Source organism: Homalodisca vitripennis, chromosome 4 (assembly GCF_021130785.1).
Source record: "Homalodisca vitripennis isolate AUS2020 chromosome 4, UT_GWSS_2.1, whole genome shotgun sequence".
Taxonomy (NCBI): Eukaryota; Metazoa; Arthropoda; class Insecta; order Hemiptera; family Cicadellidae; genus Homalodisca; species Homalodisca vitripennis.
In genome coordinates, this window is record NC_060210.1 from 26935274 (window position 1) to 26962542 (window position 27269).

Consider the following 27269-nt stretch of genomic DNA (forward strand, 5'->3'; position numbering starts at 1 on the left):
ATTCTTATTTTGATGCGTTTAATGACAACAATAAGGCAAAAGCCTTGTTTTTAGGTCCGTCTGTAACACAAATTATTAACCATGGTAGCCCTGATGTTGTAAAGCAACAATTGAAAGATATTTCTTTTTACTCATTTGACTTTGCTTTTCTTTGTATAAATAATAATGGAGCTGAACTCAAGTCTGACAATAGTACTCATTGGAGTTTACTTTTTATTGATATTAATGCTATAATGCTAAGTCTGGTCACTGTCTTAACTCTCTTTCAAACACTAATTTGAACATTGCTAAAAAGATTTTTGTGCATAAATTGAATTTTGAGGAAAACATGTTTTTTGTAACTAAATGTAGTCAACAGAGCAAGGATTTTGAATGTGGTATACATGTCCTTGTGAATACCAAGCTTGTCTATGACGGATATTGTAGTGCTGTTAGGATAAGTAACACTTCTTTCAATGAGTGGTGTATTTCTTCTCATATATTTGTGCCTCACCCAAGTGGTGTCAATGTAAATAGTAATAAGGGGATTCAAATTCAAATTCAAAAATCCTTTATTCAATAAAATGAACATTGTACAATGAATAGCATCAACCTACAATAAGTATAATTACTAATAATTAATAATATTGAATAATAGTTAAATAATAACTAAAATTTGCATATAATAATTAAATTAATACGAGCAACAGCTGACATATAACTTAAACCAAACTAATATAATAATTAGTAAAAATTTAAAAACAAATAACAATTCAACATTTAACAGGTCACCAAACAGAAAAAAAAAACACACACACACATACACACACACACACACATATATATATATATATATATATATATACACATATTTTCCAAGACGTAGTTAGTTTCTAACATAAATTCTTATATAGAAAAAGGATCTTATCACAAAATTTTCTTAAGTTTATGGCACTACGTGTATACATAAACTACAACTTAAATAATAGCTTATAAGTAAATAAATAGACAAAGTGTATACACAAATTTTAATTATAGTTTCTTTCCCAAAACTCCTCAATGGAATATGGTGCTATTTTAATCAAAAATTCTTTTAGTTCTTTTTTAAATTTAATCAAATTTTGTTCCAACAAAAACTTCCGGGGAAGGTGATAGAGCATTTTAGTGCCTACAAATTTTGTTTTTTTAGTATAAAATTTCAAATTATGAGGTTCTACTTGCCTGTTTGTACGAGTGTTATAATTATGCCTATTTGTTTCTTGGACAAAATTTATATTTACTTTAGCATATGCTACAGTTTCCAGAATGTATAATCCAAAAACAGTTGGAATGCCTAATTCTACAAAAATATGTTTCACTGATTGGTCTCTTTTTAAGTTAAACATTATTCTAAGTGCCCTTTTTTGTTGAAGTAGTATTCTATCAAGATTTCTTTTTGTTTTAGCGCCATACACACTAATCCTGTAGGCTAGGTGAGAATGGACCATAGCATAATAAATTTGTGTTTGAGTTTTTAAATTACTCATTTTAGACATTTGTCTTAGGGCATACAATCCAGATGACATTTTACTAACAACATAGTCGATATGTTTATCCCATGAAAGATTTTTATCTATCATTAGGCCAAGGAATTTGGTATGATCAACTTGTTCTAATAAAGTGTTGTCCAAAAAAATATTTGGTTGATCATTTTCTCTATTTTGTTTAGTATTAAAAGATATAAAATTAGTTTTACTTGAATTTATGAAAAGATTTTTACTGTCAAAAAAGTCTTTAATGATTGAAAGGCAAATAAAAGATGATTCCTCAATACATTCCATGGTCTTCCCAGAGATTGTTACATTAGAGTCATCGGCATACAAGCAAATATTATTGCCCCTAGGGATCAGCCCAGGCAAACCTTTTATGTAGCAAAGGAACAATAATGGATCTAAAATAGATCCTTGTGGTACTCTGTGTGGTATTTCTAACCTATGAGAATTAAACTTTCTCAAATATATGTATTTATCATTAACTTCTGACTCAAGATGTACAATTTCCACATATTGTTTACGATTAGCTAAATAGGACTTAAACCATTTTAATTCTTTACCAGAAATACCCAAAATGGTTAACGATTTTAACAACTCTTTGTGAGAAACGCTGTCAAAAGCTCTACTGAGATCTAAGAAAATACCTACTACCTTTTCTCCTCTATCAATTGATTCAATTATTGAACTAATAAAGTCTATTCCAGCTGTTATTGTAGATTTTCCTGATTGAAATCCATGTTGCTCCTTATCTAATAATCTATTCTTATCTAGATAGCTAACTAATTGCGTGTAAACTGTCTTTTCATAGATTTTTGAGAAAATTGGGAGCAATGAGACAGGGCGGTAACATGAGGGATCATTTACCTGCCCCTTTTTTAATATTGGTATTACTTTTGCAATTTTAAGTTCATCTGGAAAATAACCAGTAATTAAAGATGAATTAATTAGATGAGTTAAGGGTTTTATAATAGATGGTAGGACCTTTTTAATTATATTTATTGAAATATCATCGTACCCAGTAGACAGTTTATTTTGAAAAGAATTAACTATTTTTCCCAGATCTTGCTCTGTTATTGAGCTGAATTTAAAATTTGTATTTATAGTATTGATATTACTCTCATTATAATCTTTACTTTTAACAATCTTGGGTAGTACTGATTGGTCAAATACTGAGACAAAGAATTTGTTAAATACATTGCTAACTTCAATAGGACCACTTGTTTCCTCCCCATTACTGTCAATACTTTTACTTGAAATTGCATTTGAGGTCTTTTTAACTTGTGATTTTATTATACTCCATGTGACTTTTGAGCAATTTCCAGAGTTTTTAATCTTATTGTCAAAGAATATTTTCTTATCCCTAGCCATACAAGTTTTTAGATCCTTCTTCAGATTCTTTATAATTGTCTTTAAATTTTGGTCTTTACTTTGTCTAAAACAAATTTCTAATTCATGAATTTCATTTTTCCTAAATCTTATTTTTTCAGTCATCCAACTATGATCATCACCCTCCCGCAGTGAGGTAAAGTGTTTGGGAAAACAAATATTGAAGTGATAAGAAAAAAAATCCCTAAAAATATATTATACTTTAGATTTACTGGGGCTTGATATACATCCAACCAAGATTCTTTAAACAGGTTTTGTAGAAAAATGCATTTGTTATTTTGTGTAAATTTCCTAGAATATTTTTTATTTATTTTCTTACTGTTATTTTTTATACCAAATATTTCCAAAAGTTGTGCATCATGATCAGAAATGTGTGTTATTAAACCTGTTACTTTACATTCTTTATCTTCAATATTACTTATAATGTTATCAATAGCACTCTCCGACCCTAATTGAACTCTAGTTGGGAAATTTACTCTGTAAGTTAAATTGTATAGTTTTAAAATGCTAATAAATTTATGATAAAGTCTGTCTTTTTTTAAAACATTGATATTAAAATCTCCAGTTAAAATAATATACTTATGTTTGTTACTTAAAATACTACATAAAGCTTCAAATTTTAATAAGAAACCATCCATTAAACCTGGCATTGGTGACCTGTAATTACAACCTAAAACAAAAGTGAACTTAGATACTGAAATTTCGGACAGACAGCACTCAAATTCTTTTTCAACTAATAGATTTTGTATAGCCGGCATTAGGATTCTTTTACTTGTGATGCTATCTCGTGTGAGGATCATGACACCACCGCCTATAAAAGTAGATCTAGTGTAATAGGAGCTTAAATGATACCCTGGAATGTGCAACAATGTAAGCTCAGATTCTAACATTTTATGCTCTGACAACGTCAAAATATCTGGATCAATTTCCATTAAGTTAAGTTTTAAAATTTCTAGCTTTGAGCTTAAATGTTGAAAATTTTGGTGAAAAATTGAACATTTACTATTTTGAGTGCTATCTGGTTTATGATTAATTTTATTTACAGTGGTGGGAACAGGCTTAGGTTCTCTAAAAAAGATTGGTTAGTGTCAACTTCAGGTGTCTGGTTAGTTTGTGTAGACTGTTGAGGATGAGGAGAGGGACCTCCTCTGACATTCCTGTTGTAGGCCTGGAACGAAATGAGGCTGTAAACTGTAGCTCAGTTGAAAGCATTAGTAATAGTAAATGTAACTCTGTAATAGACAAAACAAAGGTTAAGGATAATCTTTGGACAAGGGTGGGTCCCAATCATAGCAAACAATTAAAGTCCAATAGAATACAAGCTCAAATAAAATCTAGTTTTGTCCACAAAAATCCGTATGATGTATTATTAGATTCTGGTGACCAGGAGGAAGTAAACTCTGGCGTAGTTGGTGTAATAAGAAATGTATCTGGTAAATGGAATGTTAAACGGAAGAGAAATACCAAAAATAATAAGTACAGAAAGTCCTCCAAAGGTAATGTTACCTCAGTTACACAAGGTGCTAAACATAAGCCTAGTTGTATGAATTTGAAATCTTGCAGTAATGTTACTGAGATAGTTGCTAGTCAGACTGACTTGGGGGTTTGTTGTACTTCTGGAGAGGCCGGCTCTGATTCATACTCAATTGGGTGTCTTTATCCGCGGGGGTGTTGGTGATTGGGGACTCTTTGTTGAGGTACGCGGGTACCCCTTGTGCTGAGAATGGGGCAACCGTTGATGTCTGTCCCGGGGCAAAAATAGTACATATTAAGCAAAAGCTTTTGAGGTATGTGGCTTCCCAGCCAAAACTTATCTTCATTCATGCTGGGACAAATAATTTGGTAAATGGGTACAATGGAGGTGCTGGATATAATGGAGGCTGGGGAAAGAAGGCTGCTCTCCACAGCATGGCTGATCTGCTAAGTGTTGCTAAGGGTCAGTTCCCTAAATCTAAGATTATCTTGAGTGGAGTCCTGAAGCGAGGAGACATCAGCAACTCATCCATTTATCTTTTTAACGAGCAATTAGATCTCATGTGCAATAACTTCGGTGTGGTTTTTGTTGACGCCAATGATTCAATAAAAAGATATCACTTGGCTCGTGATGGTCGTCATCTTAACAGAACGGGGAACCATCTTCTCGGCAAGTTTATTTCCTCTCATATTCAGGGGGGAGTGGATGTAGTGCCTTCGGCGATTAGCTCTGTACCTCTTCCTCTAGCGCCTACTTCTTCGGAGACCGCAGCCTTAGACGGTCACCCCTCTTTGAATGTTTTGGCCCCAGTGGCCACCTCTGTACAACCACCTCTATCTCCCACTTTGTCGGGAAACGCAGTCATAGGCCGCCATCTCTCTGCAGATTAGCCCATGTGAACATTCGTTCAATTAACCTCCTCCATTGCAGTCTTCCTTGGCAATGCAGCAGATTAATGCTAATTTGTTGAGGGTCAGGCTCTGGGCTGACAATCACGGGCTTCAGTTGAATCCAAGAAAGTGTTTACTTGTTAATTTTTACCCCTCTTCAAATGCAGTCTTTCTTGGTAATGGACCCTTGGGAGGTGTTCCTTTGCAGGTTTCGGACACAGTAAAAATCCTTGGCGTTACTTTCGACAAGCAGTTAACCTTCTTGAACCATGTTCAAAATATCAATCGTGGTGTAATGAATAGGTTAAGAGTATTGTTTAGTTTAAGGGGTTACTCCAGGAGGAAGTGAAACTTAAGATTGTCAAGGCTGTGGTTTTCCCAGTTATTGTTTATGCTCTTCCTGTATTTGGGGGAAGATTGACCCTTGAGGGTACGGTCCTGATTGATAGGTTACAGAACTCTGCTGTAAGAAGGTTATTTTTGACAATGGAAGGATTGTGAAGGAAACAGGATTTTTTCGGACATTTGCCATCGTTCAGTGAAACAGGAAATCAGTAACACTATGTTTCGAGATCTGCAATCTGATCTCTTCTTCAGTATTCCGTAGTTCAGTTATAATGATTAGTGTTTTGTATAGTTTTTTATTAAGTGCATGGTTATAGAGTTAGTGAAGTTGACAAACAACATGGTGGTTGTGATTCCTGCCCTAGGCGTGCCACAACGCTTTGATAAGATTTGTTTATTTTAACCTAGTTTGTAATTATGTATTAGGTTAGTTCTTTACCTCAAGAAAAGATCAGATTGCAGATCTCGAAACGTAGTGTTACTGATTTCCTGTTTCGCTGAACGATGGCAAATGTCCGGAAAAATCCTGTTTCCTTCTGTTGTAAGATTTATGTATGGCCTGAGAAAATTTGATCATGTTAGCCAGTATCGCCGTACAGCAGGGATCCTTCTGATAAAGTGCATTTTCAAACTTCAGGTGGCTTGCCTTGTTCACAAGGTGTTGCTGACGGGAAAGCCCTCTTACCTCAGGGGGTTGCTACAGACCCAGGTTGAGATTAGGGACTGTCACACTCGGCAGGACGCCATGCTGGAGGTGCCCAGGGTCAGGCTGGAGATGGGGAGGAATGGATTTAGATACTTTGGCCCCCAGTTATACAACAGTGTCCCTCACAGTCTAAAGGATTATGGATATTCCTCGTTTAAAAACAATCTCAGACTGGCTTTGGAGGAGGAGTGTTTCACCCCTAAATAGCTGTTTAATGTAATGTTTTATCAGTTTTATTAGTTTAATTTTGTATTTCTCGGATGATGATAGATAGATTCGTATGTGCCTCATAGAAATGTATGACTTGAGTTAATTTGAAAAACAAAAATTTAATGTTGAAAATCGCTTCAAATAAAGACGTTATTATTATTATTAACGTGATGCTATCAAGTTGTTAATGGAAGCCGTATGTAGGATGTTAACATGATGTATGATACACAAGGTTTTGTCACATAAGGAGTGAGAGATTGTTGTTTCTGAAGGAGGACTCACAATGCAGCACCCACATTGGCTATCTGCTAAATTTTTGAGAAGTAAAACATAAAATTGGAAGGAGAAGCTTTTCATACTTTGGCCCAGCATTGTAAAACGACCTCCCTATTGACTGTGCACTCTTACTATGGTTGTACTAATTTGATTATAATATTTTAAGTTAGATAAACGAGTATTTGTGACTAAACAGAATAATTAATGAAAGAGCATTAAGTTGTTGATGCTTTAATTGTGTTTTGTTGTATTATACCTTTGATCTTTTACTTAGTTTTTAGTTAGACCATCAATCGACTTTAGTTAGACCATCAAGTTGTTCTGGGAAACAGTATATTATTGAGAAACACTTGCAAATAAAGGCATTTTTATTCTATTTTATTTCAAATCAATATCATAAATAACTATTATTTATACATATTGTGTATACAATTTTAAAAGGATAATCTACAGAAATTGTTAGTTGTTATTTTGTGATAAAATGCAGTTTGGAACTTTAAACTAATTGGGAAAAGTTGTGTATATTTGATAATTTGAAATGTATCAAATAGCCCAGACTAGCTTGGTCTAATCTCAGTGGTCTATTGCTGATAAATAATGATGTTGACAATGTTGATGTACCACTAAATCAGTACAATTCGACTTTAAAAGTTCAGTATTACAATATTTAGTTTATATTGTAAATATTAAATAATGTATTTTTAGGAGGTGTTGTACTGATATCTGGAACTGGTACGAATGCTCTGCTCATCAATCCGGATGGAAGCCAAAGCAGATGTGGAGGATGGGGATTCCTGCTGGGGGATGAGGGAGGGGGTAAGTATCTCCCCTATCACTACCTAATAATACCTCATTTTTAATTCAACATTTTACTAGAGCACAGAATGAAAACTCAAATTTACTTGTATGTATAATTTTCATCAAGTATAAGATTTTATTTACATATTGAATTTTAAAAGTGTATCAATTTCTGTGTTGTCATCAGACAGTATATTATATTCCACAAAACCAGCACATCAGTAAGTGAAGATGAGACTAAGTCGACCAACAATCAGAGTATCCATTGGAACAGCACATCTCTACAAAGGGCATCTGAAGTAAACCCCACAACAATTCATTATCTATACGTAATTCATTAGTCTGCTTCAAGTTTTCTACTATTCTTTACTTAACCCTTTCTGGATGAGACACAGACACTGTATGGCTGGTGTACTACGTCTCACTTCACTGTCGTATGAGATTAGCTCGGTGGGTCCTACTGGCTCTACATTGTGCTGCTATTTCTCAGGAGCGGTTAGAAATATTTGAAACAATATTGCACCCTGTTTTTCGCAGTACAATTACTGGTTTTTTTGACAAAATTTCTAGCTGAGTGAATTGTCTGTCGATGTAAACAATCTAGTCGAGTCCCTGTGAATCGGTTTCTTTTGACTTTTATTGTTGTTTTCATTGTAATACAAGTTGTTTGAGTTTTTAATTTATTGTAAATGTGAGGGTAAAGTGCAATGAAATATTATAATCAGTTTTAGGCCTCATTTTCAAGTGAAAATGTGTAACTTTCATTACTTTGGATTGAGTTGCTAGGTTATAGTGTTGAAAAAATGTGTGGATTATTCATTTGGTGCTATTTATTTTTTTATGGCTGCAAGTACAAGTAGATTACAAATTAATGGCATTAGTGTTAAACTAGATTACGATTTAACATTCAATGATGAAGAGACTGATTTGACTCCTCCACCTGATCTAGGCGTAGATAGCTCTAACAATAGGGATTTGCATACATTTTATTTTACAGTTTATTAGAGTAGTAATAATATTACAAAACAAAATAAATAAGTTAAGATGCACATATTCAATAAAACAAATATGTTTTGATGCACCAAAAGCTTTAAAATATACATTAAACTTGAGATTTTGGTTTAAAAATAACAAAATATTTGTTTTAAGTATTACATTATAAAGTAAAAATATAATGGTGCATCAAAAACCATTGTTTTATTCCTTGTTTAAATCTACATTTAAAACCGAATCATAAAAAAATTATGCATTACTCTATATTTTTCAAAATAAAAAGTGTTTGTAAATAAAATACAACACTGTACTTTAACTGAACATTTAAATACAACCAGATAAAAAAATCATCACTTTTTAATGAGTCCTGAAAGAGTTAAACTGGCAGCTCATTTTATTTTAATTTGTAACTAAGATAAATATATGGCATTTTATTAATTTACTGTGGCTCTTTCCATTTTCTTGAACTATATTTATTATTTTGACAACATCAAAAACCTCTCATGGAGAACCTCATGCAAACGGTGATTTACATGGTGGTGTTTGTTAAGTACTAAAGCTGTAGTGATCTCCAATGCCGATCTAACTAATATTATTGAGATGTGAAGTTGCCATGCTAGCAAAAATCCTGTAGTGGTGATATCTCTCAATGCATCATCTGTTGAGTCGCCCAAACAGCCCTTTTAGAAATTGGAAGTAAACAATGGTTATTTTTTAAATCGAAATCTATGCACTATATTCTGTCTTACTGTTCTCGGATGGATTCCATACATCATCTGATGTCACCATACAGCACTTCTGAAAATGGTTATTTCTAAAATTCCAGTCTCTGCATATTGTCTTGCCCCATTGCTTAGGGGCTGATTCCACATCGCTTTCAAGAGAGATGTCACTTGCAACACTTGATTGAACAAAAAAATGATCATTTGTATCCAAGTCAAGGGATGGTTATTGAAGAGAACTACAATAATGTATCTCGTTGTTCCATATTATATCTCAAAGTTAGGATAGCATATTGGAGCACAGACATGATCAGAAAATTTTCTCACAGCTCCTCTGAAGTAACTTATGGTTATTTAATAAATTATAATCTATGCACTTATGCTGTCTGTTGCTACAGACTGATTCTGTATTGCCTCCAACAGGAACATCATCCTGGAGCCAAACTGAAAAGTTATGTTTCCTAGCTTTACTGAGGTGTAATATCCAAAATGAATTTCTGGTTATAGCCTTTATGTATTGAAGTGGGACCATTGGAGGGAAGTTGTCTTTAGTTTAAAAATAAATCCTCAAGTTGGTCAGTAGTTTTGAAAAATTGTTGGACTAAAAAATCTTTTAGAAATTGCTCAAATCGTATATGATCTCATTTCTCACACACATATATATATATATATATATATATATATATATATATATATATATATATATATTAAATATTTAAAAAATAGTTAAGTAATCAGTATTATAAACTAGCAGCTACCAATTTTTTACTTCAGCCGCAATATCGGCTTTGCACTTGCAGGTTCTTTTCTGGTTCAAATAAGTTATATGAAATGAAATGAAATATGCCTTTATTTAAGAGGCGGAGTTAGGGCTATTTAGCCCTCTCTACCACTCAACCTCAACCATATATATCCGACACCATTATTGATTTTGCTTTGTTTTCTTGATCAAGAAAAAATATATACAGGTCTGAGAAGGCTACTTCTGTCTCATGACAGCTAAGATGGGTTTTTAACAATCTTTAAATTTGTTGTAAAATTTATATAGTAACTTTGTATTTAATATCTGCATTACAGTACTGATATACTTAATATTTGCTCAAATGTTGAGTTAAAAGTATGTTTTTACTAAAACTTTAAATTCTAATATTTCCTTTCTCTGTGCTCAACAATAGTTGCAGAAAAGGTTAAAATAAGAAGTTGTGTTATTATAAGCTTACTATATGTTTTCAAGACCACAAATTTAAACAAATTGAAAATAGTTAATTAATAATAAATTAATTAAATAATGGTTGAGCTGGCATAAAACAATGTATATACAGAATAATTTATTACATAATTAATAATATTTGTATGATGTAATGTAACGAACACACAGACAGACATCATTAGATTTTGATATAATTGTATAGATAGATGACAGGTAATCCATATCCTTTACTCTTAAAAAGTGCAATAATTATTATTAGTAATTGCAATGTATTATTTTATAGAAACCTTTTTGTTTTTAGCTTTTTGGATTGCTCACAAACTGATAAAAGTTTACATAGACGAGCAAGACAACTTTGAACAACCTCCACACAACTATAGCACAGAGAAAGCATGGGAATGTGTCAAAAAGTATCTTAAAATTGAAAACAGGTATGAATACGTTTTTATCTAGTCACTATGAGTCTTCTGTCTAGTTACTTTATTATTACCAAAATTGCACATTGAATTCTAGAGGTCTTATTTCATTGCACAGCAACTTATCACTGTGATACATAACTGTTATATGTAAAAGTTATTTCATAAAATTACAAATAGTTTTATATGTAGTTTTAGCGGTTTTGTTGTTGTTATCTATCAAATTTAGGTGACAATTTTAAATTAATTAATGGTAAAATATTCTTGTACCATTAGCTCTTGTTTTTCCTTATTCTGCATAATCTACTGTAGATTATTTCGTACTAATATATGGAATTTCTTTATTAAAATAAAAGTAAATGATTAATTTGAACAGATTTACTAGCCTTTTGTTTAAATGCCCACAAATAACTTTTGCTTACCGAGTTTGTATATTCTGTTTAGAATACTAATTTGAGAGCTTGTAGAAATGTCTCTAGGACTATATGTTGAACTTAGAATCAAATCCTTTTTTAACCTGAAACCTTCAGTTTTGGTTTCAATTAACTTGTAATCTAATCTTATGTTGTCAAGAAAATAAAATTAGTACATCCTGGATTTGATGTTTGAACTTCTCAATGGAGTAGTCTTTAGGGATCAGTGTACATGACATTACTTTGTTTTGATTCCATTTATAGTATAAAGTAGGAGTAAGCCTCAGATATCTTTCTCGAGATAACTTGGCAATAATGTATTCTCATTTTTGTTCATTATTAGGTTTAATAGCTCTCAGTGTTCAAATAATAAAAGCTCTAAAGCTTTAGTGTTTTGTGTTTTAATGATTCTGATGCCTTTTTTAATAGGTTCTTTAGAGTATTTATGTATATCTTTGATAATATTTTCCTCTTAAGGAATTAAGTTGTGTGCCCAATAATAAAACTAAAAACAGGGGTAACTGGTTTAATGATGATTTAAAATATCTTAGATTGTGACAGGTCAAATTACGACATTTGAATATTCGCGGGGAATTGGCAGACTGTGACATCTGTGAATCGGCAGACTGTGACGTCAGTGAATCACATGTTGTCGGAATTGAGATTTATTTAAATAATAACGGAGAAATATATTAAACTTTATACGGGAACAAATTTAATTAATTAAAATAAGTTAAACATAACCAAAATTCGTGTTTTACAAAAGTACTAAATAAAATTACGCAGGAAAGCCAATTGTGGGATAAAATGACTTGCGTATTGATGATGTCAGAAAGCACATGTTGCTAAAAATTTAAATAAAAAAGCTTTAGAAAAATAATAAAAGAAAATAGAAAGACTTAAATTGATCAATTATTGTGAACGTGATAAATTTCGACAATTATAAGAAAAGAATCATTTGGGATACTAAACCTTTTCAAAATGTTCCATAGACTACTTCTAGAGATACTATCGTATGCTTTTTGAAAGTCTATAAATATTATATACATATCCTTATTGTATTCATAGTACTTAGAAGCTAGCTCTTTCATTATAAATATCTGGTCTATTGTAGATCTTTCTTTCATGAAGCCTTCTTGATGATCTTCAATGTTTCTATCCGCATACTCTTTGAGTCTATTCAATATTAGCTTGGATAATATTTTGTAGGTTGTGTTGAGTAGAGATATACCTCTATAGTTTTTACAGTCCAGTTTGTCGCCTTTTTTGTGAATAGGTACAATAACTGCCTCTTTCCATTCTTTCGGTGTTAATTCTGTTCTCCATATTTTTATTATCATTTTGTGGAGGTATTCTAAAAGTGAGTCTACTAATGAAGTGATATGCACCATCATTAAACTTGTGTTGCTATTATATAAAAGACGCTTCATGCAAAATTTCAAGTCTATTGATCAGTTCATTTTCCTGATATTGTCCAGACAGACTGAAGGACAGAAGTGACATTTTTGCAGCTCCACTTCGCTAAAGCTTAATTAAAATAAATTAAACCAATACTTCTTATCCATATGGTGTAATGATGCCAACAACGACACAGTTATTTTATAGTGTTAGTGTTATTTTATCCCACGATAAGACATTAATGTTTTGTAGTTATTTAGTACTTACTTAGATATATCATTCATCCTAAAGTTATGTTTAGGATTATATTAATTGCTACATTTACAAAAGATAAAACAGATTAATTTTGAGTAAAATGTAGAATAATATATGTTTTTAATATGTATTTCAAATGATAAGTAAATAGAAGAATACTGTATATTCAAAGATGGTCAAATTTGTAAATAGCCATAAGCATAATTCCAATCTCCTTTTTGTCCATCCAGTAGCATAAAAGTCACTTAAATCGTTCACTGTCCCATAAATATTAATTAAATTGTAAAATAAATCTAACTCTAGATCCTGTTGCAAAAAAATACTATCTATGCCAAAATTTCTAATTTCACTATTAATTTTCTTTCACTCTTCAATCAAGTTCTTTCAATTCATTATATTATAACTCACTAAACCCTCACTATTGTATTAGTAACTTGACAAAAAGTATGACACATACACATCAAAGAAGCATTTTTAAGAAATAACAACAGCTTAGTAAAGTGACTGAAACGACATGCACACAGTTTGCCTAAGAGTGTAAATCAATAGTCCTTTCATAATAAACATAAATCGGACATTCACAATTTTCAATGAGTCAATAATTATTGTAGAATTAACAGTACTCTTTTAATTTTTTCAGTAATGATACTGCCTGACAATATCTGAAGGATTAAATAATAAGATATCCAAAACATGAGTCTTTGCAAAAATATTATTACTTATTCTATTATTTATTTTATTTTATTATGTATAACAACATGTAACTTATAAATCAATTTAAGGTAAAAATTTAAGATTTTCAAACCTTAGAAAAAAAACCTTATCTGTTGCGTGTGTATGTGTGTGTGTGTGTGTGTGTGTGTGTGTGTGTGTGTGTGTGTGTGTGTGTGCGTGCGTGCGTGCATGTATGATTATATGTACAATGACCGTTTACACTCATTCAAATAACTATAAACATTTAATGATTGTTGTAGGTTCGACTTGCTGCCTCACTTTTATCGCAACTTTGAGAAGTCTGAGATTGCAGGATTGACAAAAGAGCTTGCCGAGGTGGCCAAGCAAGGAGACTTGTTATGTCGATGGGTCTTCAGCGAGGCTGGGCGTACTTTGGCCAAGCACTTACTAGCAGTGTCACCTGATGCTCATCCGGTGAGGAAAAATCGTAGTGTATGGATCACAGTCAATATCAATATAACGAGCCTTAAGTAGTAGAGATTCCAAAGCTGATGTAGAGAGCTTGCTGAGGTAGCTTAGCAAGGGGACTTGTTGTTCCGAATGTACTTTAATGAATTTGGGGATACTCTGGCCAATCACTTTCTAGAAGTGTCACCTGATGCTCATCGGGTGAGGACAAATCGCAGTGTATGTCTCACAGTCAATATCAGTATAACGAGCCGTAAGTAGTAGAGATTGCAAAGCTGATGGAAAGAGCTTGCTGAGTTAGCTTAGATGTATAGTACGGAGTAATAGAAAAGTGAGTGGACTTTTTAAATTAAAAACACTGCAATGAAACCCATTATAATCACATGTAGTCTAACTACTTCAACACATTACAACAGAACTTTTGTGACTTGGTGTATAGTACGGAGTAATAGAAAAGTGAGTGGACTTTTTAAATTAAAAACACTGCAATGAAACCCATTATAATGAACAAAAATCTGAATATTATACATAAAATTTAGCATAAAACTTCATTTCTGTATGTACTAAAATGAGTTCTATGAAATGCATGTCCAACCATTAAAATTAGTTGAGCATTATTTAAGCCTTTATAATTCAGCCTATTTCAAATAATCTAATAACATAAAATTGTTCCTATTGGCTTTTAGATTTCCATCATTAGATGGGGAAATTTTGGAGCAGCCACTTTCTAAATTTAGAGAGTCTGGATTATAAGTTTACAAAATGTACCTTATACAATATTATTATGAATATTATGCTTTACCTTCTCCTTTAGTGATCCGCTAATGTTAATGTTTAGAGCCTATTGGAGTTTGAAGGTGGACTGCCAGTGGTGTGTATTGGCTCTGTATGGAACAGCTGGGATCTCCTCAAGCCAGGCTTTGTCGATCAGCTGGATTCTGCAGACCGAAGTTGTCTATCTGAGGCTTCTCTCATACAGCTCAACACCTCAGTAGCGTCTGGCGCCACATACCTGGCAGCTGAATCAATAGGTTTTCGCTTACCCAGAAATCATTCAAACAAGTTCAAGGTATTCTTTCATTATCAACGAAACAAGAAAGTATGAACTGTAAATGTAAGTACAGTCTGAAGTTGCTGTGGAAAGTGATCTTAGCTGAAACTGATCAAAAACTGTCCCAGGAAAGAATAGTTTTGAAAACGTAGTAATGGTTGACAAATTTACATTTTGAGAATATGGCACATATTTGGAATGGGCTACATATTTATGAAGCAATACTGGTTCAGAATCAATTAAAATGTTGGTGGGGAATGAAAACACGTTAAAAGTAGAAGGGTAAAACAAAGTGTATTTCTATAATTTTATTTATTCAAGCCAGTAAGCTTTTTTGATCATTTTTTTGTTTTGATTACTTTTCCAATATTTGTATACTACTTATTTGTGTACTACTTATTTGTGTACTACTTATTTAGCATGTATTAAACTGAAACATTAAAATGTCTCAGGAGATAGAATGACTATTCGGCATATTATTTAGTTAAATTAGTATTATTATTATTATTATTTGCTTTTTAAAGGAATGCTCTATAGTAATAGTGGAAACCTATATGAAGTACTTTTGACAAATTTCTTTACTTTGTCACAAAACACTTATCCAATATAATATAATATTGTAATAGGAGGAGATTTTAATATACATTTTGATGTAACAAAAACTATAAAACTGTTGTGCAGTTGTGTAATCTTTTAAAAGAATACAGTCGACTCTCGATAATTCGAAATTGGCGGGACATGCAAAAAAATTTGAATTAGTGAGAGTTTTGAATTACCGAGAGTTACGATTTATTGAGAGGAAAAGAAAACTATTCGAATTACCAAGAGTTTTTTTATTAAACACACAATGTCATACGGCAAACTAACAAAACTTAAAGAACATTAATTTCTAATGATTAATTGAAAAAATCTGTTATCTTTGATTGCTTTTTCTTGTTGATTCGTGCCTCATCGACGACCTTGTTTAACACAAATAGTGCGTCGAACACTTCCGGCCCAACTTCTGTCTGCAAAGAAAAGAAAGAAAACAACTGTCACAGCGTATTTCGTAACAAATGCCGAAAATTATGTAATTTGTTGGTTGTATTATAACTCATGACATATATTATTTACATTGAAGTTTTAAACTAAACAAACAGCTGATTTTACAGCCCTAAGACCCTAAGGTTAAAAAAAGTCTACGCTACTTTCGGACATCAAATTCAGTAAAAAAATGATGGATAAATTGCAGTGTGGAGAATATGGCATTTTTAAATCAGTTTAACAAATTGATAGGCTAACTACAGTAGTTTATTGCGATGCTTTTACCTGGAGAGAAAAATGGCGCAGCTTTTCTAAGGATGTGCTGGCTTCCTTCAGTGTGACAGGCGGGAACTCCTGGTCTTCCTCATCGTTATCAACATCAGGTTGTTCTTCATCTTTAGCGGCCAAGATGTCAGCATCAGTAAGGGTTCCCCATACTGCAACTTCGTCATCAACTTGCACAAAATCTTCAAATGGAACATCTCCTATTACAGGGTGAGATTCCCAAGGTGTTGGCTGCACAACTTGAAGTTCTTCATCGGGTGTGTTAACACAGAATCCAGACTTACGAAAACAGTTAAATATTGTCATTTGACTCACACTTTTCCACGCTTTTTCAACAATCAACATGGCTGTGAGAATAGAGATGTTTGGAGTTTCATTACTGTCAATTCCATCCAGTACAATCTTGACTATTTCATGTCTGTAAAATGCTTTGAAGTTTTGAATTATGCCTTGGTCTAGAGGCTGCAACTTGGATGTTGTATTTGGTGGAAAAAAGTGAAGTTTCACATTCAAGAGATTTGGAAGGTTGTTATGAACTGAACAGTTATCAAGGAATAAGAGGATTTCACGATTTTGTTTTTTCATGTCGCTGTTCAATGAATTTAACCACTCGTTAAACAACTCTGTTGTCATCCATGTTTTTTTGTTCGAGCGGTAGGTTACGGGAAATGACTGGATACCTTTAAAACACCTAGGTTTTGCTGCTTTCCCGATGAGGAGGGGCTTCAATTTTTCGGAACCATCCATGTTAACAGTCAACAGAAGAGTTAACCTTTCCTTACTATGTTTCCCTCCGTGGCATTTCTTGTCTTTAAATGTAAATGTCTTGTCCGGCATGTATTTAAAGAATAAGGCGGTCTCGTCGGTGTTAAAAATGTTGTGTGGTTCATAACTTTCTGTTAAGCTGGACAACTCTGCACGCCAATCGGAACACACACTGTCGCTAACGCTAGCGCTTTCCCCACAAACCTTTTTAAAAAATATACCATTACGTTTTTTGAAATTAGTCAACCAGCCTTCGTTTGCTGCAAAGCTGGGGTTGCCAAGCTCTTTAGCATATGCCTTTGCCTTTTCTTTTAAAAGCGAACCTCCAACAGGAACATTTTTATCTCTACACTGTCTAAGCCATGTGACTAAACACTCTTCTAATCTAGGATATCCACCTTTTGTCGTTCTTTTTCTTCCTGCTACGGAACTCACTTCAACTATTTTTTGTTTATTTTTTAGAATGGTAGACAAGGTACTCGCAGGGATTTGAAATGTTTTTGCAACTTCCGACTTCGCTTTACCACTTTCTACCACCGCGATCACTTCTTTCTTTTCCGAAAGAGAAAGACATTTATATTTTTGCTTAGTAGCCATCACGACAAATCCTTTCTTGCACACAACAAACACGACTTCCACACAACACGGCGCAAACATAACCAACACTGCAAAGAGTATGCTCTGGGACACAGGATGCAAAGTTTCTTGTTATGACAGGAATAAGTTGAAATGCGTGTTTCCCACCGGCCGACTCTCAATTCGAATTACAAAGAGTTCTGTCGAGTGAACTTCGAATTACTGCGTGTTCTGTATCGGCCTAACCTCAATTCGTTTACGTCATTTTGAATTATAGAGAGTTCCGCCGACAAGACTTCGAATTACTGCGTGTTCAAAATTAGTCTGTCCTCTGCGGTAAGTTCGAAATACCGAGTGTATCAAAATGCATTGAAAAATTTCGAAATAGCGAGAGTTTTTCAAGGGACTGGCCTTTTCGTTCGAATTACCAAGAGTTTTGAATTATCGAGAGTCGGCTGTATATGATTTCTCTTACTTATACCCTACAAGAGGCAACAACTGCCTTGATGTTTTCATACATAATTGATTGGCAATATTTGCTATCTGTATTTGATGACAGCAACCCAGAAATAATGTCCCATTTAATATTTTATTTAACAATTTAAATTATTTTATAACATTGAATAAAGCTAAAGGTAATAAATCCTATGTGAAAAAGAAGCTCACTCCAAAGTGGTACACTAAGGAACTGGAAGAAATGAGAGATGAAATGTTGTTTCTTGATAAATTGCTGAAGGATACAACAAAAAATAATAACAAAGCACTTAAATTTAAATATGATACAGTTCTAAAAATTCAATATTATTAAATGACATTTAGTATATTGAACAAAGTACTAATAAATGCAAAGCAGCTTGGAATGTTATTAGAAATAGTACAGAATATAAAGAAAATGTTATGTCTGATATAGAACCTGATTCTCTTAGTAAGTATTTCATTGATTCTTTAAGGAGTCATCATCATCATCATCATCGTCAGACGTTTCCGTTCTCACGGGTCGTCGTACACAGCCTCCTCCACTTTAGTCTATCCTTCCAGGTCTCCTCTTCATCCACCTGTATTTTCTGTAGTCCCCTTCTCTCTATGTCTTTCCACACTTGGTCCTCCCATTACTCTTTAAGGAGTATAAAACTAAAAACAAATAACTCTACTTGTTGTAGGTGTGAATCTCTTGATGAGAGAAATCATAATGGCCAATTTTAGCTGGAGGAAAATTACACCTAAAGATGTCCTGAATGCTGTAAGAAAACTTAAAAGATCCAAAATTATTGATGTTTATAACATGTCAAATAATTGATTGAAAACCATAGCTTCAAGCCTAGCTGATCCTCTTGCAAAATGTATTAATAGTCTATTAAATAAAGGGAAATTTTCCAGACATTCTCAAAGTTTCTCGGGTTTGTTGAGTCTACAAAAAAAAAAACCGAAAAAACCAACCACAGAGCCAATTTCAATAATTCCTGTGTTAGGCAAATTAATAGAATCAATAGTATATGAACAAATTAGCACTTTTTTGGAATAAAATAATCTCTTAAATCTTACTCAATATTGCTTCAGAAAAGAAAGATAAACTGTTTGTACATTAGATCACTTAGTCATCAAATTTATGTAACTTTCAAAGATAAAACATATTCTCAGGATACTTTGTATGATGTGAGCAAAACCTTTGACTGTGTTGACAGCAAAAACCATTCTTTATGCAGATGACACAACCTTTTTTAATGTTGGTATGAGTCTCTTTGAGCTTGAGGAATGGTTGATAAGACAGTGGGGGGTGCAGTCACCTGGTTCAGTTTGAATGGGCTTTTATTGAACAAAGAGAAAACAACAAATATAATATTTTATTTAAAACGAAGTCCACTAACTCCAATAAACAATAACTGTAAATGTGCAACATTTTTGGGAATTTGTATAGACAGTCGGCTATCTTGGAGCCCACATATCGATTATATAAGTTCTAGATTGTCCCGAGTTATATATCTAATCAGACGTTTGAATGATGTAGTACCCTGAAACTATGTCAGGACATCTTACTTTGCTGCTTATTTCCAGTCTGTTTTTGGATATGGTTTAATTCTGTGGGGAAGCTGTAACAGAACTCGGGACATCTTGATTCTGCAAAAGAAAGTTATTAGAGTCATATCTAAGTCAGGTCCAAGGGATCACTACAAACCACTTTTTGTACAGTTACAAATTCAAACTAAACCTTATTCAATATTTATACATAACTAATATATATATATGTTAGTTGGTGAACGTGACAAACATGTATATATTGACACCATTTCATGTTTGTGTTGAAATAGTTTTTAATGCTTACAGACAAGAATATATTTTCTTTTAAACAGCCGGATTGTGCACATCACAAGTTAAGCTCTCATCTAGTATTAACTGTAAAAATTTAGTTTGATTAACTTTTTGAATGTGAGTATTATGTACTTTAATAATCATTGGCTGTTAATAGTGTTTGTTGTTTTGAGTACAAAATGTCATAAAATTAGCTTTATCAGGGTTAAGTAATAGGTTTTTCTGCTAAAGTAATTATAAATTGAAAATACATTTTGGTTTGATAGATTTTCTATTTAATTTAAAGATTTATGGGACATGATGAGGTTGGAGTCATTGGCATATAGACACATTTTACTGTTTAAATTTCTTACACTATTTGGCAATCCCCTAATATAGTAAAGAAATTATACGGGATCAAGAATGGAGCCTTGACGTACTTCGTATTTTATTTTATTCATTGTTAATTTATCATAACATAGTTGTCTAATATCTATATGGGGTAATTCTATATATTATTTTCTATTTTTTAGGTATGATTTAAACCAGTTTAGCGAAATTCCTACAATCCCTAAATTTTCTAATGTTCCAATAAGAGTAGTATGACAGATACTGTCAAATGCCGTTACTGAGGTCCATAAAGATACCCACAGCATGGTCACCCTGGTCCACGGCATCTAAAATTGACTCTAAAAACCCAATTCCTGTAGTAATGATATATTTGCCCAATCTAAACCCATGCTCTTCTGATCATCATCAAATAAACTATTGGTTTCCAAAAATTCCACTAATTTGAAATACATTACACGCTTATATATTTTAAAAAATGTTAGTAATATAGACAATGGGCGATAATTTGTAGGATCCCACTCACAAAAGAAGAATTAATAATGTGGATTATTGGTTTAATCAATTGATATATTTGGCATTTTTAATGAAAGGCATAGGGACTTTGTCATACCCAGTAGATAATTTATTTTTAAAAGATGATTGATATTACTTTGTCAAGTTCAATGTCGCTTAGAGGTTTTATATGACACTGCTGATTTATTTGATTATATGCAATATAGTTATTAATATTACTGTTTAAAATTTTAGGAAGATTTGGAACTACACAATTATTAACAACGTTTATAAAGTAGTTATTAAATATTTAAAATACTTTAAAGGGATTGGAGCTCACTTGGCCATCCACAACCAATCTAATGTGTTTTGTTGTTTTACTTTCTGTTTGTTTTAGTTTTATTTCTTTATTTATTATCTTCCAAGTTGATTTGAACACAATGTCAAAATTACTGATTTTGTTGTTTATAAATTCCTTTTTTGTATCAATAGCCTTTAATTTTTAAAATTGTTTCTTTTTTGAGCATCTTCTCTGTTTGCTTTGTCCTTGGTTATTGCAATAGTGTGGCTTAATTCAATTAGTTATTTCTTTTCTTTCCTGAGCTTATAATTGATTCAACTTTCCTTCTTAGTAATACTGATCCTGGATTTTACTTGAGGAAAGCATAGATTGAAATAATATATAAAAATATTATAAAATGCATCAAATTTTTTATCTATTGTAAAGGTCTATCCATGTTTCAGAAGGTAATATTTTAATAACTAAATTATTATTTCTTCTAGTAAATTTTTGTTTTAGGTCTTAAATTTGCTAACTTTTATTGTTATTAGGATAGGCTATTTCCATTAGTTGAGCTTCATGATCAGATAGCTCTGTAACTAGTCGAGATATTTTAACTTGTGAAATCAATATTAGTAAAAATATTATCAATAGAGCTCTGAGTATCAATAGTAACCCTTGTAGGAAAATTAACAAGATATTATAGGTTATGTTGAATTAGAATATTTTGTAACCTGTCATGATCTCCAGACCCCTTTAAAACATCTATATTTATATTCCCTGCCAGATTTATGTTATCATATTTGTTACATAATATACTTAAAATTTTATCAAGCTTGTAAAAATATCATACATTGAGCCAGGTGTAGTAAACAGTCCAACTGCAATTAGTGATATTTGATCTAATTTACCATCTACTGCACAGCATTCAAATTCTTTTTCACTTACTAAATCTGTTATTTCCTAAATATTTACAATTTTTAACTGTTCACAATCTTTTTCTCTAGTAAAAATCATAACTCCTCCACCTCTAGGAATTTTCCTGCAAAAGAATGATGTTACTTCATAGTTATTTAATTTGTATTACTTATTTCAAAATCCTGCAGTTTATGTTCAGAAAATTAGAATGTCTGGTTTAATTTCATCAAGGATTATTTCTAAAGCAAGTTTACAGGAGCTAAAATTACAGAGTTCTGAATATTTTTGTGGAAAATGGATAGTTTAGATTCAATTTGAAATTTATTTGATATTTTAGGGAGAGTAGAGGAAATATTTACGTCAAGATGTTTATTTAAGTTTGAGCTATAAGATGAAATAGATTGTCCTAAAAATAAGATTGATAATGTTGAATCGTGACGGACTGGGTTGTGGTCTCTGGAGAGGAAGCTGCTTCTGTTAGTGTTACTGGGGGTGAGTTGTCATCTTTGGGGATGGCCATCAGCTCTGCAATATACTAGACTGCAGTTAGAGAACATGGTATGATTCTTGTAGGGGATACCGATCAATGACTTGGCTAAGACGCTTCACAAAATAATTGAATGGTAAGCCATGAGCCATTGTGTAAGGGCTACACGGTAGTAGTAGCAAACTATGTTGACAGTTGCACCTAGTACATCTTTAAAATTCAGTTAGTTTACTGATGAAGTGATCAGGTCCTTTTCTTGGAACTCCTCTGTTACTTGTAGGAAGGCAGCATCATAGTCAAAGATAGTTGGCTTTTAATGATATCCTTGTTTAGTGATTAAGCTAAAAACTACACCCATCCTTAATCTTCTGATAAGCAAAATGGCTATTAATACAATCAAAGGGTGATGGTTTCCCAAAGGCATCTTTGAAAACTACTGTGACACCTGCTCTCAAACTTCTCTCATTTTCAAGATCGGCAGATATAGTAAAGGCAAATCCCACATCTTCGTTATTTTTAAATTTTTGTACCATCTCTTTCATATTTGTATGATTGATTTGTATAGCAGAGCAATTTAGTTCTTCTAAGGGTGCTGGGATACTTTTCATTTTAAATAACAAACTTCTGTTCTTGTAAGATGTTCTCTTCTATTTAGGTGAAGACCATGAGTCATAAACAGATGTCTGGCATCAGATGTAGAGGAAGTAGTTTGAGTCTTGAATTTTCTCTAGCAGTCATTCTCATTCAGAGTTTACCATAGAGATCTTAGTGTCAAGGTGAAAGACATGCCTCATAGGAATAGTTCCTAAGATTAGGTTGGTATGTTGGGTGTTATTTAAAAGGCTGAGCATATCATTCACTAGGATTTTTCATCAGTATTATCAATGCTATTTGTCCCTGCTTTGACCAAAACGTAGTCGTCACTTCCTAAATGTCTGATTAGCTTGTGCAGACCTATAGACAATAGACAAAATTCTTATTTGTAAACTTGGAGATCAGAATGGTGTCACAATACATTAAGATTTTCAATTTGTTTCTAAATTAACAGATACATCTGGTAAGTAAGTAGTTCTTATATATAAGTTTAAATCTTCTAATTGGTAGGTTTTACAGTCAAGTAATTATTAATGTCAATTTTCTTCTCCACTCCTCCAGTTTAAGAACTCATCCAGTTAGTAAATTGGCTGTTCTGTAAGCCATCGTGTCAAGGCTGACTTCATTCCTTTTCCTTACAGTGCTTTGAGTTCTTTAGGAAGAAGGTTATAAAGTTTCCTGTCTGTGTAAGAAGGTTTCTTTTCAAAGAGTACAGTATGGTGTAATGTAAGATGGAAGTTTGATTCATGACGGGTATTATATGAGTGAATGTCTTGGCCATAGTAGTTGTTCTTTGTCTGCATGGATGATGACTTCTCTGATATACAAGCCAATAATTGTTATCACACACAGACGAGGGAATGCACTCCTGCAGGTCTCTCTTGGACTGAAGCTTGACATTATCCTGACTGCTCTTTTTTGTAATAGAAGATTTTTCGTAAATTTCTTGCTGTTGTATCCCCCCAGATTACTAGACCATATCTTAGATGGGACTCAAATAATGCGTAGTAGGCACATTATCACTCACTGTGTTCTTGTAGTCACAGTATCACTGACTGGCATTATTCTTTTTAAGATGTTTTAGCACTAATTCAATTTCTTGGAGAGTTGGTCAATATGATTGTTCCAGGATAAATTGTTATCTATAGTAATTCCAAGGAATTTCGTCTGGCTTTCCATTGATACATCAGGTAATCCTGGAGTGTCTTCTTGTCTTCTCCCAAAAGCTAATTGTTTAGATTTTGCTGTGTTGACTACTAAGTAATTTTTATTACAATATTGGTAGGCCATATTCAGCGCAATGTAGGAATTATCAGCCAATTTGTTAGATGATATTTCATATGCTATTATAGGATATTATCGCCTAAGTAAAACCTTAAATAGCCAAATTGTGTGTTTCTCAAAATGTGCTGAAACCTATGACTGCTTTGTTCACTGAAAATTATTAAATTTAAAAATAAATTTTATTCTTGGTTTAAAAAAAATCCATTATAATAGCATGGACGAATTTTTAAATATAAATAACATGACCTTTTAAACATAAACTTTTATTAAATATTTATTTTCTTGTCTAAAATTATTTAAAAATTTTTTTACATTTAAAAGTAATTACTGACATTATCAATGATTTATAAAAATTTAAATGAGGAATAAAAATTATTATTATATATGCATATCTAAATATTGTTTTATAATTATAATTATATTAAATCTTAATTTATCTGGTACTAGTTCATTTCAAATACACTGTAAGGTAAAGGTTATAATTAAAAGATAATGATTATAATTAAATTATTTTTATTTTCGTAAGTAATGTACTTGTATTTTGATTTGTTAAAGTAAAGTAATGTAGTTTTTATTTTCAAGTTCAGTACAAATATTTTTGTTATTTATAATTTACATACATAGGTGAACAATGGTTTAATATGGTATAAAACAGCATTAGTTAAGTTTTTCTTTGTTTTTGCATGTAATAATAATGAAGGAAAATCATTCTTTTGATGATTATTGCCCTGAGCCCAACCAAGTTTTATGATCTATGTGTGAATGTATGTAAGTTCACAGTTCACAAACTCTTAATTCATTTTTAATATAAGTCACAATACATTGTCCCAATGCACCCTGCAAGGTGCGTGCGGGAACCAAAACTAAACAATTATATGTCCATTTACTACTGACTTGCTGCATTTTCTTGCTATGGTATTTTTATTTATATAAATATGGCCTGTTTACACTGCAATCAATACATTTCTCTGTTTTATAGTTTTTAAATAATTACATTTGGTTACTCAAACAAAACAAAAAAACTATATTTTTTACCTTAGTTTGCATTGTGCGCATTTGCATATGCATACATATGGCACTACAACAAATAACCATTATATAAACTGTGAGAATGTACAACGATATAAACTGTGACAATGTATAACAATGTAATCTATGAGAATGTATAACAATATAAACTATGAAAATGTATAACAATATAAACATGAAAATGTATAACAAGATAATATAATTAACAATTAAATAATAACCAACAACTCATGTACACAACCAATAAATTAACACGCGCTTGTGTGTGTGTGTGTGTGTGTGTGTGTGTGTGTGTGTGTGTGTGTGTGTGTGTGTGTGTGTGTGTGCGTGTGTATGTGTGTGTGTGCGTGTGTGTTCAACAAAAATTGTAAGGGGGCTAGTTTTAATTGATAAGTACATAATTTTAATCATACATTAAAAATAAGAATGGTATAGTTTAGCGTATGACTATGCAAGTAAAATATAGGACTCTGTTATGCTTGTTTCATAAATAAAGTTAGGAATGCATATTGTAATTTGTTTTCTTTCAATTTTAAAGTATAATGATGTAGAATACTCTTAAGCTAAACTTGATTTTAGTTCGGAACACAGTTGTGTTTATATTAATTGTCATAAACACATATGTATATACCAGATTAGACATAATATTAAGATTAAATAATTTAGTTCAAGGTTTATTATTTTTATCATACACTAAAATAGTTATTGTATAATAATAGTGAGCTTAGCAGAAGACTATGCGCACAAAATTTATCGATTCAGTTCTTATTCTCATATTATAGTGTTTAATAATTGGAGTATATGTTTTTTAGAACTTTTTTGTATTGGTACTATGCCAACTTAGATCTTTTTCATATTATAGTGGTATAACTTAAAACATAAACATGACTATTAAATTAATTTAGTACTGTTCACTGGGCAGGTGGGCGTCGTGGGCTATGGATCCGATAGAGGGCAGCGATAATGATCTAATTGAAATTAACTCATGCATACAAATCCCAGATTTTTCACTTCTCAATAATTTTTTTAGTAGCAACAATGGTCACGACAAACTAAAAATATATCACTGTAATATTAGGAGTTATTCAAAAAACATAGATGAACTGATGATTTATTTAAGCCATTTGAACTTTAATCTGGATATATTAGTTATGACTGAGTGTTGGCTGAGTGATGGGGTGGAGGGGGTGAGCATTGATGGCTTTGACATTTACTTTACAGATAAGCAACGGAACCGGAATGACGGGACAATACTTTATGTAAACAAGCGATTGACTGCCACTGCCACGCAGATTACGTTGGGGGAGGTGTTTGGAATTAGTTTAGATTTTATTTATTTAGGAGAACAGTTCAACTTACTTGCACTTTACAGAACTTTTGATAGCAATTTACACTTATTTATAGATGAGTTAGAAAATTATTATTCGAGAACGTTTAGAAACAAAATGTGTGTATTGATAGGAGACATAAACATAGACTTGCTTAAGAACGAAGTGCTGACGGATAAATACATGAATTGTTTACTTGGAACGGGACTTGTGAAATGTGTAGACAAACCTACTAGAGTAACTGAAAACACTCAGTCTTGTCTCGATCACATTTTTGTACGATATAGAGATATGAGTAGAGTTAGAGCAGCTGTGGTCGAGACAAGCCTCACAGATCATTACAGCACTGTTTTGACAATAACCGGACCTACGGC

The 27269-nt window shown here is 32.3% G+C and overlaps 1 protein-coding gene across 3 annotated transcripts in view; it reads left to right on the forward strand.

Moving 5' to 3' along the window:
* The window catches only part of LOC124359072 (N-acetyl-D-glucosamine kinase), a 71231-nt gene extending 51934 nt beyond the window's left edge, over positions 1-19297 (forward strand). For 2 of the 3 annotated variants that reach the window (XM_046811481.1, XM_046811483.1), the window contains exons 5-8: positions 7504-7614; positions 10823-10952; positions 13978-14152; positions 14985-15872. In XM_046811481.1, the coding sequence (XP_046667437.1) occupies positions 7504-7614; positions 10823-10952; positions 13978-14152; positions 14985-15251 (683 nt within the window). In that variant the 3' untranslated portion in view covers positions 15252-15872. Of the gene's footprint in view, positions 1-7503; positions 7615-10822; positions 10953-13977; positions 14153-14984; positions 15873-19006 lie in introns of those variants that run through there. The other variant, XM_046811482.1, reaches the window with a different exon arrangement.
* Positions 19298-27269: the final 7972 nt, after the last annotated feature.